This window comes from Ranitomeya imitator, chromosome 4, assembly GCF_032444005.1.
Source record: "Ranitomeya imitator isolate aRanImi1 chromosome 4, aRanImi1.pri, whole genome shotgun sequence".
NCBI classification, from domain to species: Eukaryota; Metazoa; Chordata; class Amphibia; order Anura; family Dendrobatidae; genus Ranitomeya; species Ranitomeya imitator.
In genome coordinates this window covers 536519803-536534745 of record NC_091285.1, presented here as the reverse complement: position 1 = coordinate 536534745, position 14943 = coordinate 536519803, and the positions used below count along the sequence as shown (strand labels likewise).

The 14943-nt window shown below is 45.0% G+C and overlaps 1 protein-coding gene across 1 annotated transcript in view; it reads left to right on the top strand.

Annotated features, from left to right (window-relative positions):
* The window catches only part of ABHD2 (abhydrolase domain containing 2, acylglycerol lipase), a 61450-nt gene that overhangs the window by 26223 nt on the left and 20284 nt on the right, over positions 1 to 14943 (top strand). The window contains exon 5 of the mRNA XM_069766224.1: positions 1416 to 1583. Within this exon, the coding sequence (XP_069622325.1) occupies positions 1416 to 1583 (168 nt within the window). The remainder of the gene's footprint in view (positions 1 to 1415; positions 1584 to 14943) is intronic.

The window sequence follows — 14943 nt, the reverse complement described above, 5'->3', positions numbered from 1 at the left end:
GTTTACACCTGCTCCATAATAGGAATCCGCAGGTGTAAAACCCGCAGGTGGAATCCGCACAAAATCCGCATAAAAACCACAGTAAATCCGCAGGTAAAACGCAGTGCCTTTTACCTTCGGATTTGTGAAATCCGCTGCGGAAAAATCTGCAGCCCTCAAAAATACGTGTGCACATACCCTTAGGGGCCTCTCACCCTATGAAGGTCGTGAGCGAGAGTGGTGCCACGTCCGTGTCTGCGGGGGCCACATCCTCTCACTCTCTGTGCCTCCGTGGGCTCGTGTGGTCTTGCGTGTCCGAGGTGGGGGGGCACAATACATTGTTGCGTTTCCCTCCAACGTAATAGTGACGTCAGGCGAGGTAGGAGGTGCGGATTCGTAACAGTTTATAATAAGATAATGAGATTAATCATCAGATTTCAGCTGTCATTTTTTGTGTTGGAAAATAAAAGCAGAGACCTGATTTGTCAGAATGTACATAAAACTGCTGCCCATAAGTCTGTCACTGAGTAACCCGTTACAGATGGAGTTCTTCTCTAACCCTGCTTGTGGTACTCTGGTGGTTTCTGCTTTCTACCCCTTTCATAGTGTCAGCGTGTTGCCTTATTCTACTGCAGTGTCATTACCTAATGTGAGCAAAACCCAATACAACAGATGGGACAAATACAATCTTTACAATTTCTAGAAACTTGGAAAACTCTTTTTATAAAATGAGTTGTCTCAGGGCATCAATGTCCAATCATCAGGCTGCTATGAGCCCCGCTGATTGCAAGGTGTGCGCTCTGTCAGCTCGGCTATTGGCACTGGCTGCATGGTTGACCATTGACTATAATGGGCCAACAAGCTTGCAACCATTGTAGGAAGCCAAGTGTGAACATGTGGCACTCAAACCCCCGCTGATTGGAGCTTGATGGCATAGTTCTTGTCCCAAGACCAACCTCTTAAGGTGTGTTTATTTTGTTTTTTTCTTCACTAAAAGTTTCATTGGTCGGATCTCTGCCTTTGGTCAGGTAAAATTTATAAATCTATAGTCCATGTTAACCCTTACTGAAAATGTTGGAAGGTGATCTGTTGAATTCACAGCCAGATTGTAAACTGGGTATGATGACCATAATAATCTGTATATGGCCAGTAATAGAGCTTACACACTGCCCTTAACAGGAATCTATCACCAGGTTTTTGCCAACCCCAGATGAGAGTAGGGTAATGTAGGGGCAGAGACCCCGACTCTGGTCCTCCCTCTTGCAGCAGGTAGCATATACTCCTGGTTGTAGCCATATGTGGTGCCATGCAGCTTCTACTCATAATGGTTAATGGTCTTACGTAGCAGAAGCTGGAACCTGCAATCACCAGGGATGGCTAGGTGACAGTTGTGTGCACGTCTTATTCCACCATTGATTATCTTTCTTCCTACACAGAGAGTGTTACCATGGTTATATGTCCGGGAATAGCCAATCACAGTGAAAAGCAGTATATTCGGACTTTCGTGGACTATGCCCAGAAAAATGGCTACAGATGTGCTGTGCTGAATCACCTTGGAGCCTTGCCAAACATAGAGTTAACGTCTCCTCGCATGTTCACTTATGGTATGTACTATTTACATTTTATGCAAATTGTCTCATCAGAGAGGAAGAGGACTAGAAATCTAGTGCCACTTGTTGGAAGTAGAAATCCTATAAAAGTCAGTTGACCCTTTAACGATCCTTGACACATGACTTAATAATGGCCAAACCAGAATCTCAATTTGCAAACGCTGTGTTTCGGGGTCCTGCCCCTCGTCAGTGCAAAGTGAGAGATATGGATTGGCTGTGTGAGAGGCGTCCAACCAATTATCCAAGAAATCTAATTTCTCCTTGCATGCCGAGATGAGGAGGCTTAAAGCCACAATGCTCCTCTGGGAAATATGCAAATTCTCTTCAGAGAAATTTAAATTTTAATGACGCAATTTCTTTTTTTTTTTTTATTATTATTATTTCAAGTCACTTTAAAAAAATTTTAATCTTGTATTTGCTGGATGTTTTTTTTTTTTTTTTTTTTGGGCCGTCCGAGTTCATAAAAATAGCGCATATGGTTCTTAATGTCCAAAGTGAAAAACTTTTTTTTTTTTTTTTTTTTTTCCCCCCAGTCTTTAACATGTTGTTGTGACTTGTTAGCGCAAAACGCACACATTTTGCAACGTTGCAAAGATTGCTCACAAAATTATGGTGTACATGAAATCATTCTGAGGGAACCAGATAACATTTGTGACCAGCTTTGCAATTTTTGTAAAAGTGGCAAATGATAGATCATGTAAAAATATTGGCAAACCCTAAACTCCAAGAACAATGGCGAACTAAAAATTCCTAACCGGCAGCAGATAAATTAGACTTTGAGAAAAGGCGCAAATGGAAAGGTGAATTTGATGCAATAATTAAAAAAAAAAAAAAAAGTGCATAACACCAAACAAGACACACATACAATAAGGAATCGGAGCCATAATGTCTAGAGATTTTCTCTCCTTACTGTCTGATCTTTGAGACCAAGGAACAAGCGAAGTCTAAAATTTCAGTACCTAGTCTGTGTGATCCCTGATCATTATCATATTGGAAAATGCTTTCTAACCTTAGATTTGTCATATTTTGGGCCCGATTAATCATGGATTTTACTCGAGACTGCACTTAAATTAAGTCGCCTAGTATATAATGACTGCTATTACGCCTCTTAACGGCGGCAGTTAAGGGCACTTATTCCTCACAGCCGCTTTTTAACGGCACTGAGAAATAAGGTTATAGCGCACAAATTTTGTGGTCCATTTTCTCCTGACCCCCCCCCCCCCCCCGTGAAAATAAAAAAAGTTTGGGTCTAAATTACATTTTTTTGTGAAAAAGGTAAAATGTTAGTTTTTTCCTTCCACATTGCTTTAGTTCTCGTGAAGCACCTGAAGGGTTAATAAACTTCTTGAATGTGGTTTTGCGCACCTTGAGGGGTGCAGTTTAAAAAAAATAAAAAAATCGCTGGTCAAATTTTATCCCTTTTAACGTCCTAACAAAAAAAAAAAAAAAAAAGTGTTTCCAAAATTGTGCTGATGTAAAGTAGACATGTGGGAAATGTTATTTATTAAGTATTTTGTGCAATACCACTCTTATTTAAGGGCATAAAAATTAAAAGTTTGAAAATTGCTAAATTTTTGCCAAATTTCCAGTTTTTTCATAAATAAACGCAAGTTACCGTATATACTCGAGTATAAGCCGACCCGAGTATAAGCCGACCCCCTAATTTTGCCACAAAAAACTGGGAAAACTTATTGACTCGAGTATAAGCCTAGGGTGGAAATGTAGCATTTACCGGTGAATTTCAAAAATAAAAATAGATCATTATTTCCCCATAGCTGTGCCATATAGTGCTCTACACCATTCATATTTCCCCATAGCTGTGCCCCATATAGTGCTCTGCACCGTTCATATTGCCCCATAGATGCTGCACAGATGCCCCATATAGTGCTGTGTGCCGTTCATACTGCCCCCATATAGTGCTGTGTGCCGTTCATACTGCCCCCATAGATGCTGCACAGATGCCTCATATAGTGCTGTGTGCCGTTCATACTGCCCCCATATAGTGCTGTGTGCCGTTCATACTGCCCCCATATAGTGCTGTTCATACTGCCCCCATATAGTGCTGTGTGCCGTTCATACTGCCCCCATATAGTGCTGTGTGCCGTTCATACTGCCCCCATATAGTGCTGTGTGCCGTTCATACTGCCCCATATAGTGCTGTGTGCCGTTCATACTGCCCCCATATAGTGCTGTGTGCCGTTCATACTGCCCCCATATAGTGCTGTGTGCCGTTCATACTGCCCCCATATAGTGCTGTGTGCCGTTCATACTGCCCCCATAGATGCTGCACATAAATCTGTGCCGCCGCTGCTGCTGCAATAAAAAAAAAAAAACACACATACTCACCTCCCTTGATTGCAGCTCCCAGCGTCCGGTCCCGGCGCCTCCATCTTCCCGGCGTCTCTGCTCTGACTGATCAGGCAGAGGGCGCCGCGCACACTATACGCGTCATCGCGCCCTCTGCCTGAACAGTCAGAGCGCAGACGCCGGGAAGATGGAGCGACGCCCGGCGGCTGGAACGCAGACAGGTGAATATAACATACTCACCTAGTCCTGGCGATCCTCGCGCTGTCCCTGCCTTCCTCCCCGTCTTCTGTGCTGCAGCCTCTTCCTGTCAGCGGTCACCGGCACTGCTGATTAGAGAAATGAATAGGCGGCTCCGCCCCTATGGGAGGTGGAGCCGCTTATTCATATCTCTAATGAGCGGTCCCACGTGACCGCTGAAGAGGGGAAGACGCTGCAGCACAGAAGACGGGGAGGAAGGCAGGGACAGCGCGAGGATCGCCAGGACTAGGTAAGTATACCTCAGCGCCCTCTCCCCCTCACCCGCCGACCCCACCACTACCGTGACTCGAGTATAAGCCGAGGGGGGCACTTTCAGCCCAAAAATTTGGGCTGAAAATCTCGGCTTATACTCGAGTATATACGGTATATAGAAGAAATGTTACCATCAAGTACAATATGTCATGAAATGACACTCTCGGAATCAGTGGGATCTGTTGGTCTTCCAGAGTTATATAACCTTATAAAGTGACAGTGGTCAGAATTGTAAAAATTGGCTTGGTCATTAAGTACAAAATTGGCTCTGTCACTAAGGGGTTAAAGGAGATGTCTTTCCTTTATGATCTGTAGAGATCGAACCTCTAGGACGACCAACCATCTCAGATTCTGAGTGCACAATGCCACCATCCCCGCTGTGCACTACTGCTCCATCCAAGTCACGTGGCAAGAGCACAGCCGTACACCAGTGATGTGTGCCCCTCATTCCTGGGATTGATGGGAGGCCCAGAGGACGCATTCCAGGCATTTGAGATGAGAATATGGCTTGTTTATCATTATCAACAGGTCTAAACAAAATGCTTGTTTGTTGAATGAAATGATGATTATGTCCGATGCTCACAGAACAAGGGCCAGATCAGGCAATCGCCCCCTTCCTGACATATGATGCTCTAATACCTCTTATATCCGATCCCTATCATTGAGCGCTCAGGAACTGAAACTGCATCATTCCTTGCAGATGGTGGTGGTTGTTGTTAAGCCATCATCTGCGCGATTGGAGTTGAACTCTGCCTGCTTCTGAAAATGACTTAAATGGAATCTGTCAGCATTTTTGCTGTGTAATCTGAGAGCAGCATGATGTTGGGGCAGAGACCCTTATTCCAATGATGTGTCACTTGCTGGGCGCTTGCTGTCATTTTGACAGTTTTACTTTCTTGCAGATGTAGCAGTTCTTTGAATGCTGTATAACCCCGCCCACACCACTGATTGGCTGCTTTCTGTGTACACTATATATAGCCAGAAAGCTGCCAATCCGTGGCGGAGGCGGGGTTATACGGAGCTCATGAATATGGAGGACTACCTGGCAGCAGGATTACTAGTCCCCTAGAGATGATCTGCTGATAAAGGTCCTTTTTATCTAAACTACAGCAAGCAGCCCTATAAGTAACACATAGCAGGTATCAAGGTCTTTGTATCTACTTTATGCTGCTCTACCCCCCCCCATTTGCATAGGGCATGACAGTCTGATAAGATTCTATGTAAATGGGGAGGGAGGAGCTTTGTATCTAGCTCCTCCCACCTTCTCTTAGAAGGCAGCTGCGGCTAATGCAATCTTATCTCAGTAATGTTATGTTAGTCTGTCCTCACTGAATACAGATTTTACCCAGGAATTGAGAATTTTGATGATGACCGATCAATTGTGGCAGAGAGAGAATCAGATCTGTAATAAGATATATTACAAAGTTTCATGTGTATTTATGAACTAAAATTTGAAGCGAGGGTTACTCCTATGCGGGTGCAATCATTGTGTAATCTTCGCTTTCGGCTGAGTTCTGCCGCCAGTGACGGTCCCAGTACAGACGGCTATCCATGGACTGACGTCCTCATGTATGCAGTGTCAGTTTTGCAAGACAAACAAAATTCATTATTTGCAATCTGTAGCCTGTAAATGACATTAAGCAGCCAGGAGGCGTCCCAAGACTGTGTATCTTGGCCCTATGACAACACTTCTTGATATGTCAACGTAACCTGCAAATATTAGGCCGATCTCAGTCTTATTAGAACATCTAACAAGGTTGCTTCGTACCTTGACTTCTGTACTGGATTTTCTGATAATCAGCCTAAGCTGGCAACCTACCAAAATTAATAGATTCCCTGTCTATTAGTGAAAAACCTTTCCCACAATCTACAAGCCAAGGCATCAGATGAGGTTTAGTACTCCCATTACTGGTACAGAAATCTTGTTGAGGCCATGGCCCAAGTTTGTCAATTAAAAGAAATGCTTGTTCCCTTCCTAATCTGCTGTGGTCTTCGTTCTTTCCAGGCTTGTGAAGACTGGCATTTTCACTCACCCCGTATGATGCCAATACTGTTATTTGGAGGGCCAGTAATCCGCTTTCAGCATATTTCCCCTGAAGCTTTAGGACCAGTTCTCTATTTACCCATTGTATCTGCATTGGAGCTTAAGATAAACCTTTTCTACACTGAGGAAATGCTTCAGCCCTTATCTCCTTATTTATAACCAGACATTATTTTTTATGCTTTGTATATCAGTGGATTTGTAGCTTCACACCTGTTGGTTTATTAAATGGTTTCTGATATATTGACTCAACCCATAAAAAAATCCAGAAAACGTAAAAAAATTAATAAACCATCAAGCTATTTTATAAGATTAGTTCTAGTGTTGCAGCTCAACCTCCTTGACGTATTCGACATTAAATGGAATCTGTCACAAAAAAAATGCTACTTACATGCAGATGTGGGGTTAGTTTGCAGTTAGATAACTTTACAATGCTGCCATTCTCAAAGTGCAGCTACTAGGAGAAAATGAAATTACTTCCTTCCAGTAGCCGATGCGGTTTCATGCCTATGGCATTTTTATTGACCACTCGTTCTGCACATACAGCGGGTGAATAAGTATTGAACACGTCACCAATTTTATAAATACTGGAACCTTCAGTAGTTTAGAAATTCTGTACATGCCATCTCAGATATAAGCCATCAGTGAGTTTTGCAATAATAAGGTTGCAAAGGTTTTTAGACAGTTCACTGGTTTTAACCATCATGAGAGGTTTCTTGTGTGGCACCTTGGTAGTGAGACCTTTTTTTTTTTTTTTTATAGGTAAACAGTTTAACCACTGATATATTATTTCTCACTAAGTAGCAGGATTTCTTTCTAATTACTCAAAGTTCAGCTGGTGTCCTGACTTTCCATGGCTTTTTTCTTACCCCTATAATGGCACCACGGAGAGAGAGGGATCCGCCCTCGGACAGGAAACCTACAGGTGAAAAAGGTGGTACCTCTCTCCCACATCAGTTCGGTTTCCTGTCCCTGACTGGGAACCTACAGCATACCTGTCGTCGCGGGATGCCAGGGGTCCATCTAGACTGATTCCGGCAGCTGGGGGCCCTGCTTCTGACGTGGTGGATTCTCCTTCCCCAAAGGCCACGATCCGGATCAGCGGGCCCTGTGTGTGTGCGGGGGATAGGCAGTGAAAAGGAACCAGTCTGCCTCTCCCTTAAAATCCATATTGGCCGGGAATAGGTGGCGGCGGCCGCCTGGTGACATACCGCCGGTCCATGGCCCGGAGGTGGTGGCGGCGGTCACCTATAGGAAGTGCCGCAACTTTGGAGGCCGGGCGCCGGTAAGGTGACAAACACGCGCGAGCTGACCGTAAGGCTCCTTGGGAGTCCAGAGTGCGCAGGCGCAGGGGTCATTTCTGGGGGCCGCCTGGAAATATAAGGCAGCCAAATTCCGGTGCTCAACCATTTTCACCATGAGAGAGAAGGAGCAGCTGGCAGAAGAAATTCTGCAGTCCCCTCCAAAAAAACGCCAGCAGCAACAGCGTACAACAGCATACAACTCCTAGGCCAGAACCGGTATCCCCCTTACATTAGGAGGGTAAGTGACCTCCGTGAATGTTCATATTCTAAATGGGGTTTATTGTATCTTCTTAGGGGAAGAAATGTGCAGCGAAAACCAGACACATAGTGTCCAATCTGCTCTGTAGAGCTACCCGCTATGTGGGTCAAAAAGCTCTGTGCTATATGCATAGAAAATACTATGTGTGAAGAGTCCCCAAGATTCGCATCTGATCTAAAAGTTAATCAAAACCCAGGTGGAAGATGCCTTAAAAAATGTTAAAGGTTTAAAAAGGAAGCATAAATCCAGGCGCATATCCCCGAAGTTGAGTTCCTGTGCGGAAGATAGTGTTCAGTTTAGTTCAGATGGCTCACCCTCTTCTCCATCATCCTCTTCATCCTCAGAGGGGGGCCGCAATTGTTTCCCTATTGAAGAAACAGATGCTTTAGTAAAAGCAGTTAGGACAACCATGGGACTAGTGGGGACTCAGCCCAAGAAAACGGCGCAAGATCTTATGTTTAGTGGCCTAGAACAAAGGAAACGAAGAGCGTTCCCATTAAATGAAAAAACACAAGCCTTAATAAACAAGGAGTGGAAGAGGCCAGATGAGAGTTTTTTTTAACCCCAGCTTGCTCTTTCTGGGGGAAGGCGCCAAATTTAGACGTCGCCATTGCAAAGGCCTCTAAAAAATTTGCTTTGCCTTTTTGAAGATATGGGGAACCCATGGACAAGAAGGCAGAAGTATTGTTAAAGGGCTCTTGGGAGGCTGCCGGTGGGGGGTTAAAACCAGCCGTAGTCTCCACATGTACCGCCAGAGCATTAATGGTGTAGCTAGACCACCTAGAGTCACAACTAAAGGATAGATCCCCAAGAGAATCAATATTGGACTCAGTCTCAATAATGAACGGAGCCGCTGTGTACCTATCAGACGCCTCTATAGACTCGGTGAGACTAGCGGCAAGGTCTACTTCGTTTTCAAACGCAGCTAGAATGGCTTTATGGCTCAAGTGTTGGCCGGGAGACCTACAGACAAAAGCCAAACTATGCTCCATTCCCTGCAAGGGAGAATTTTTATTTGGGCCTACCCTAGATGACATTCTTTAGAAAGCAGGGGACAAGAACCAAGCTTTTCCTGGGTTTCCCAACCAATCTTACAGACGGCCCTTTCGGAGCAGAAAATTTATGCGTAGAAGGCCCCCTAAAAATCAAAAAGAAGGATGGGAGGATAAAAGATTTAAGGGAAAGGGCTTCATGTTCAACAAACCTGATAACAAAAAACAGTCCCAATGAAGGTGTGCCCCAGGTGGGAGGGAGATTGACATACTTTCTTCCATCCTGGGAAAAAATATCTGGGAGTGCATGGACCGCGGTACCGTGACGTCATTGAAGGTCCTTCACTCACTGCATCCTTAGGAACGGAGGCCACCGCTTGCACCGCTGAGCCGCGGGCCATCGGAGGGTAAATATATCCCATATTTTTTATTTTTATTCTTTTTTTTACATGAATATGGATCCCAGGGCTTGAAGGAGAGTCTCCTCTCCTCCAGACCCTGGGAACCATACAGGACCTCTCCCTGCACACGCCGTACCCGGCATATAAGACGACCCCCGACTTTTGAGATGATTTTCAGGGGTTAAAAAGTCGTCTTATACGCTGGAAAATACGGTACGATATTTGCACATGTTGCTTCATGTGTTAAATACTTTCTCATTTTTACACATACTTTATGGACATCTATGGTCTGATTTCTTTGGCCTGTGTGGATTGCATGAGTTGTTCCCGACTTGTGGTGATACCATGCCAACAGCTTTAGAAATATGTTTACTAAAATTAAAGTGGTGATGTGTTCAATACTTATTTTACAATCTGTATATGCTGGAGAGCTGACTGCCGATTAAAGTAGTGTGTGTGTGTGTGTGTGTGTGTGCTACAGCATTGGCTCCAGAGAAGAAGTGAGTTTTTCTCCAGGTAGCTGCTCCTTTTAGTTAGGTAGCTGGCCAACATTGGTTTTCTGTACATTAACGCTATGGTTGTCTATGGCAGGCAAGTGGTGTTTTCTTTAAACTGCAATATCAGATTGGCCCATGAGTAAAGAGCGGTGCGGAATCAAGGGGGAGAAACAAATACTTTTTTTTTTTTTTGTATTATTATTCTTTCATGCCAAATATTTTAATTTGGCCCCAAAGCTAATAACTTCATTTTTGGCACTCCCTACCCTATACCTCAGAAATTCATTATTTGTGAACCTGAAAGCTGAGCAGCAGTGAGGTCAGGTTCACTTGTTATGGAATTGCGGTGGCATGTAATGTGAAGGGAGCTGCTGATTTTAAAGGATTTTTTTTTTTTTTGGAGAGGTCATTACAACTGGAGGCACGCGGCACTGTCATGTTGTCGGCTGATCCCAGCCAGCAAGTCTCATGCTCATGTCCTAGCCATTAGAATAAAACGTGTCCATGATACCTGCTGATGGGCCACACTCCTGGACAGGTATCTGCTGACACCGTACCACTGCTCAGCCTCTCGTATGGAAATGAGCTGTGATGGACAAACCTTTGAAATATTGGCTAATGAAGCAACTTCACTGTAGAGAAAGCAAACGGTATCCAGATGTTTGGCTCTAAAACTTCACCAGTTTAATAGTACATCCTAAAGGGTTTGAGGTACATTACAAATACTGCATGAAGACAAAAACCAAGGGGCTTTTACTTCCTGTGCCGAAGACTATCACAGCCAATCTACAAGAGCTAGTGAGCCTTGTACTTTGTGCCTCACATGCATCTCTAGAAAATTAAGGAAAGTCTCATTTAGGGGAGAATCCAATATCACTTCAAGATACCCATTTAAAGAAAACTATCGATCAGAAACGTTTGCAGGCCTTGTCTCTAAACCCTGCCCTCTGATGTCACTGTAATACAAGATCTTGCTAGTCATCAGAAGGTCTCGTGGCCTTGGCTAAAACCGCAAAGTCTACAACATTAACACAGCAGTCCTATAATGGGTCACATGGATTTGTCATTCTGCATCACCAAAAGGGAATGTCTAGTAGGCATCTTATCTGAGCAGCTGATAATAGCACTTAGATATATGCTTTACAGCAATCACATGGACCATAAGCATCAATAGACCGGATCTGACTCATTGACTTCCAGTCATACTCTAATCTGGGCAAAGGTCATGGTGCCGGGAATGGGAGGTGAGCTGTAATATCACCTATTAAGTGCTCGATCCTGTATTATCTACTGTGTATAGAGGTGTTATCTGTCAGTTATCCTGCCCACAAGGATGATGAGACTACTAAACACAGATTAGCAATAGGAATCTAACCTTAACATTTAATCTTTAGAATACCCTTATAAATCTATCACCTATCCATGGATAAGGGGAAAACTTTGATTGCTCTGACTACTGGGCCCCCTAGTGATATCAAGAACCAGGAGCTCCAGGTCCGTGTATGGGTGGGTGATCATGCACACTGCTACTCCATTCACTCTTAATGGGAGCACCTGAGAATGCCTCTCTGGTGCTCCTATAGAGAGTGAATGGAGAGGCAGTGTGTATGATCGACCACCCATGCGTTGAGCTGAAGCTCTTCAGGCCCTGAAGCAATGGGAAAGATATAGCCTAATTGATGGATATGAGATACCCTTTCTGTAAGGGAGAACACCGGAGAGATCACGCAGATCCCACCGCTGCCGCCAATTTGTCAGGGGATGCAACTCTGCTGCCTCCAATCGTCAGGCAATTACATCATTGACTGACAAGGCTGCCTTTGTTTCCATCACTAGGCCGGTTATTAATGAACTCCGTGTGCGTATGGCATACATACATTTATAGAGCAAGAGGAATGTAACTATTAAATTTCATATATTTAATCTGGAAAGGTAGTGTATGTATGTACTGTGTGTGAGTGTACTGTGTGTGTGTGTGTGTGATTATTCTCAAAGCACTACGGTGTAAAAAAATCACATAAAATAAATGGGATGACATAAGAAAAGAACTAAAGCTGTGTCGCTGTGGTGGCGGCTCAAAGCTTAGCGGAGGGAGATGCTCCTTAGGAAAACTTACAGAACTACTGCAAGCTGTACCTTCCAGGACTCACCAAATACAATAACCCAAACTCTGATTTTTTTGGGGGGTCAAGGTTGCGCCCACATACCTCTCCTTGGTGACCTCATACGGGGCCTGGTCGTGGGTGTGCTAGGTCTCTTAGAAGTTTGAAGTCCCCAACTTTCAAGATATCTTTGCCCCTAGAGGTCCCAGGGGGGTAATATTGTTGTCATGTCTCCAATCATGATTTTACCTTTCTTTCGTGATGAAAAATGGCATGGGTAGCACCAACCATCTGACCGATATGAAGTTGGAGTCATTCAGCCGGCCTTACAGTGACGTGAGTGAATGCGTTATGTTCGTCCCTTCGCTACAATGCCGAAAATACACTGCTCAAAAAAATAAAGGGAACACTTAAACAGAATATGACTCCAAGTAAATCAAACTTCTGTGAAGTCAAACTGTCCACTTATGAAGCAACACTGTTTGACAATCAATTTCACATGCTGTTGTGCAAATGGAACAGACAACGGATGGAAATTATTGGCAATTATCAAGACACACTCAATAAAGGAGTGGTTCTGCAGGTGGGGACCACAGACCACATCTCAGTACCAATGCTTTCTGGCTGATGTTTTGGTCACTTTTGAATGTTGGTTGTGCTTTCACACTCGTGGTAGCCTGAAATTGACTCTACAACCCACACAAGTGGCTCAGGTAGTGCAGCTAATCCAGGATGGCACATCCATGCGAGCTGTGGCAAGAAAGTTTGCTATGTCTGTCAGCGTAGTGTCCAGAGGCTGGAGGCGCTACCAGGAGACAGGCCAGTACACCAGGAGATGTGGAGGGGCTGTAGGAGGGCAACAACCCAGCAGCAGGACCGCTACCTCAGCCTTTGTGCAAGGAGGAGCACTGCCAGAGCCCTGCAAAATGACCTCCAGCAGGCCACAAATGTGCATGTGTCTGCACAAACGGCTAGAAACTGACGCTATGAGGATGGCCTGTGTGCCCGACGTCCACAGATGGGGGTTGTGCTCTCAGCCCAACACTGTGCAGGACGCTTGACATTTGCCACGGAACACCAGGATTATCAAATTTGCCACTGGCGCCCTGTGCTCTTCACAGATGAAAGCAGGTTCACACTGAGCACATGTGACAGTCCGGAGATGCCATGGAGAACGATCTGCCTGCAACATCCTTCAGCATGACCAGTTTGGCAGTGGCTCAGTAATGGTGTGGGTTGGCATTTCTTTGGATGGCCGCACAGCCCTCCATGTGCTCACCAGAGGTAGCCTGACTGCCATTAGTTACCGAGATGAGATCCTCAGACCCCTTGTGATACTATATGCTGGTGTGGTTTTCCCTGGGTTCTTCCTAATGCAGGACAATGCCAGACCTCATGTGCCTGGAGTGTGTCAGCACTTCCTGCAAGATGAAGGCATTGAAGCTATGGACTGGCCCACACGTTGCCCCAAACCTAAATCCGATTGAACATATCTGGGACATCATGTCTTTCACCTTCCACCAACGTCATGTTGCACCACACTGTCCAGGAGATGGCAGATGCTTAAGTCCAGGTCTGGGAGGAGATCCCTCAGGAGACCGTCTGCCGCCTCATCAAGAGCATGCCCAGGCATTGTAGGGAGGTCATACAGGCACGTGGAGGCCACACACTAATGAGCATCATTTCCTTGTCTTGAGGCATTTCCACTGAAGTTGGATCAGCCTGTAACTTCATTTTCCACTTTGATTTTGAGCATCTCCAGACCTGTATTTTCATGACTATGAAAGTTGTACATTCACGCTGACGGCATCAAAACTATGAATTAACACATGTGGGATTATATACTTAACAAAAAAGTGTGAAACAACTGAAAATATGTCTTATATTCTAGGTTCTTCAAAGTAGCCACCTTTTGCTTTGACTGCTTTGCATTCTCTTGATGAGCTTCAAGAGGCAGTCACTGGAAATGGTTTTCACTTCACAGGTGTGCCCGGTCAGGTTTAATAAGTGGGATTTCTTGCCTTGTAAATGGGGTTGGGACCATCAGTTGTGTTGAGCATAAGTCTGGTGGATACACAGCTGATAGTCCGTATATACTTGAGTATAAGCCGAGAATTTCAGCCCTCTTTTTAGGCTGAAATTGCCCCTCACGGCTTATACTCGATTCATTCCCAGGGGTCGGCAGGGAAGGGGGAGTGGCAGCTGTCTAATCATACTCACCTGCTCCTGGCGCGGTCCCTGGTTCTCCGGGCGCTGATAGCTTCTTCCTGTATTGAGCAGTACCATGTGACCACTCAACGCTGGAAGAGCTGTCATCGCCCCGAGAACCAGGAACGTGCAGGGACCGCACCAGGTGCAGGTGAGTATGACGGGGGCAGTGCGCGATATTTACCTGTCCCCCGTTCCACCGCCGGGCGTCACTCAGTCTTCCGCGTCCTCTGCAGTGATGCTCAAGTCAGAGGGCGCGATGACGCGATTAGTGTGTGCGCCGCCCTCTGCCTGAACAGTCAGTGCAGAGGAGGCTGAAGACCCAGCAGTGCTCGGCGGTGGAATGCAGACAGGTGACTATAGCAAAGCCAAGTGAAGGACAGCATCCTGTCCAGGTGAAGTAAAAAATTACTTATTGTGCCAAATGCATTTGGCACAATAAAGAATTTTTTACTTCACCTGGAGTGGATGCTGTCCTTCACTTGGCTACAGTATGTACTTTTCCACTTGGGTCCAGTGGAATTAGGACAGGCATCCTTATGCCAGTTGTGCTGTCAGCTACTTCTTGATTTATGGAAGGTGACTATAGCAAGTGCCGGGGGCTGAGCGACGAGAGGTGAGTATGTCATGTATTTTTTTTTTTTTTTTTTTTTTAAATCGCAGCAACAGCATATGGGGCATAATAGTCTATGGAGCATCTTATGGGGCCATAATTGGCATTTATGCAGCATTA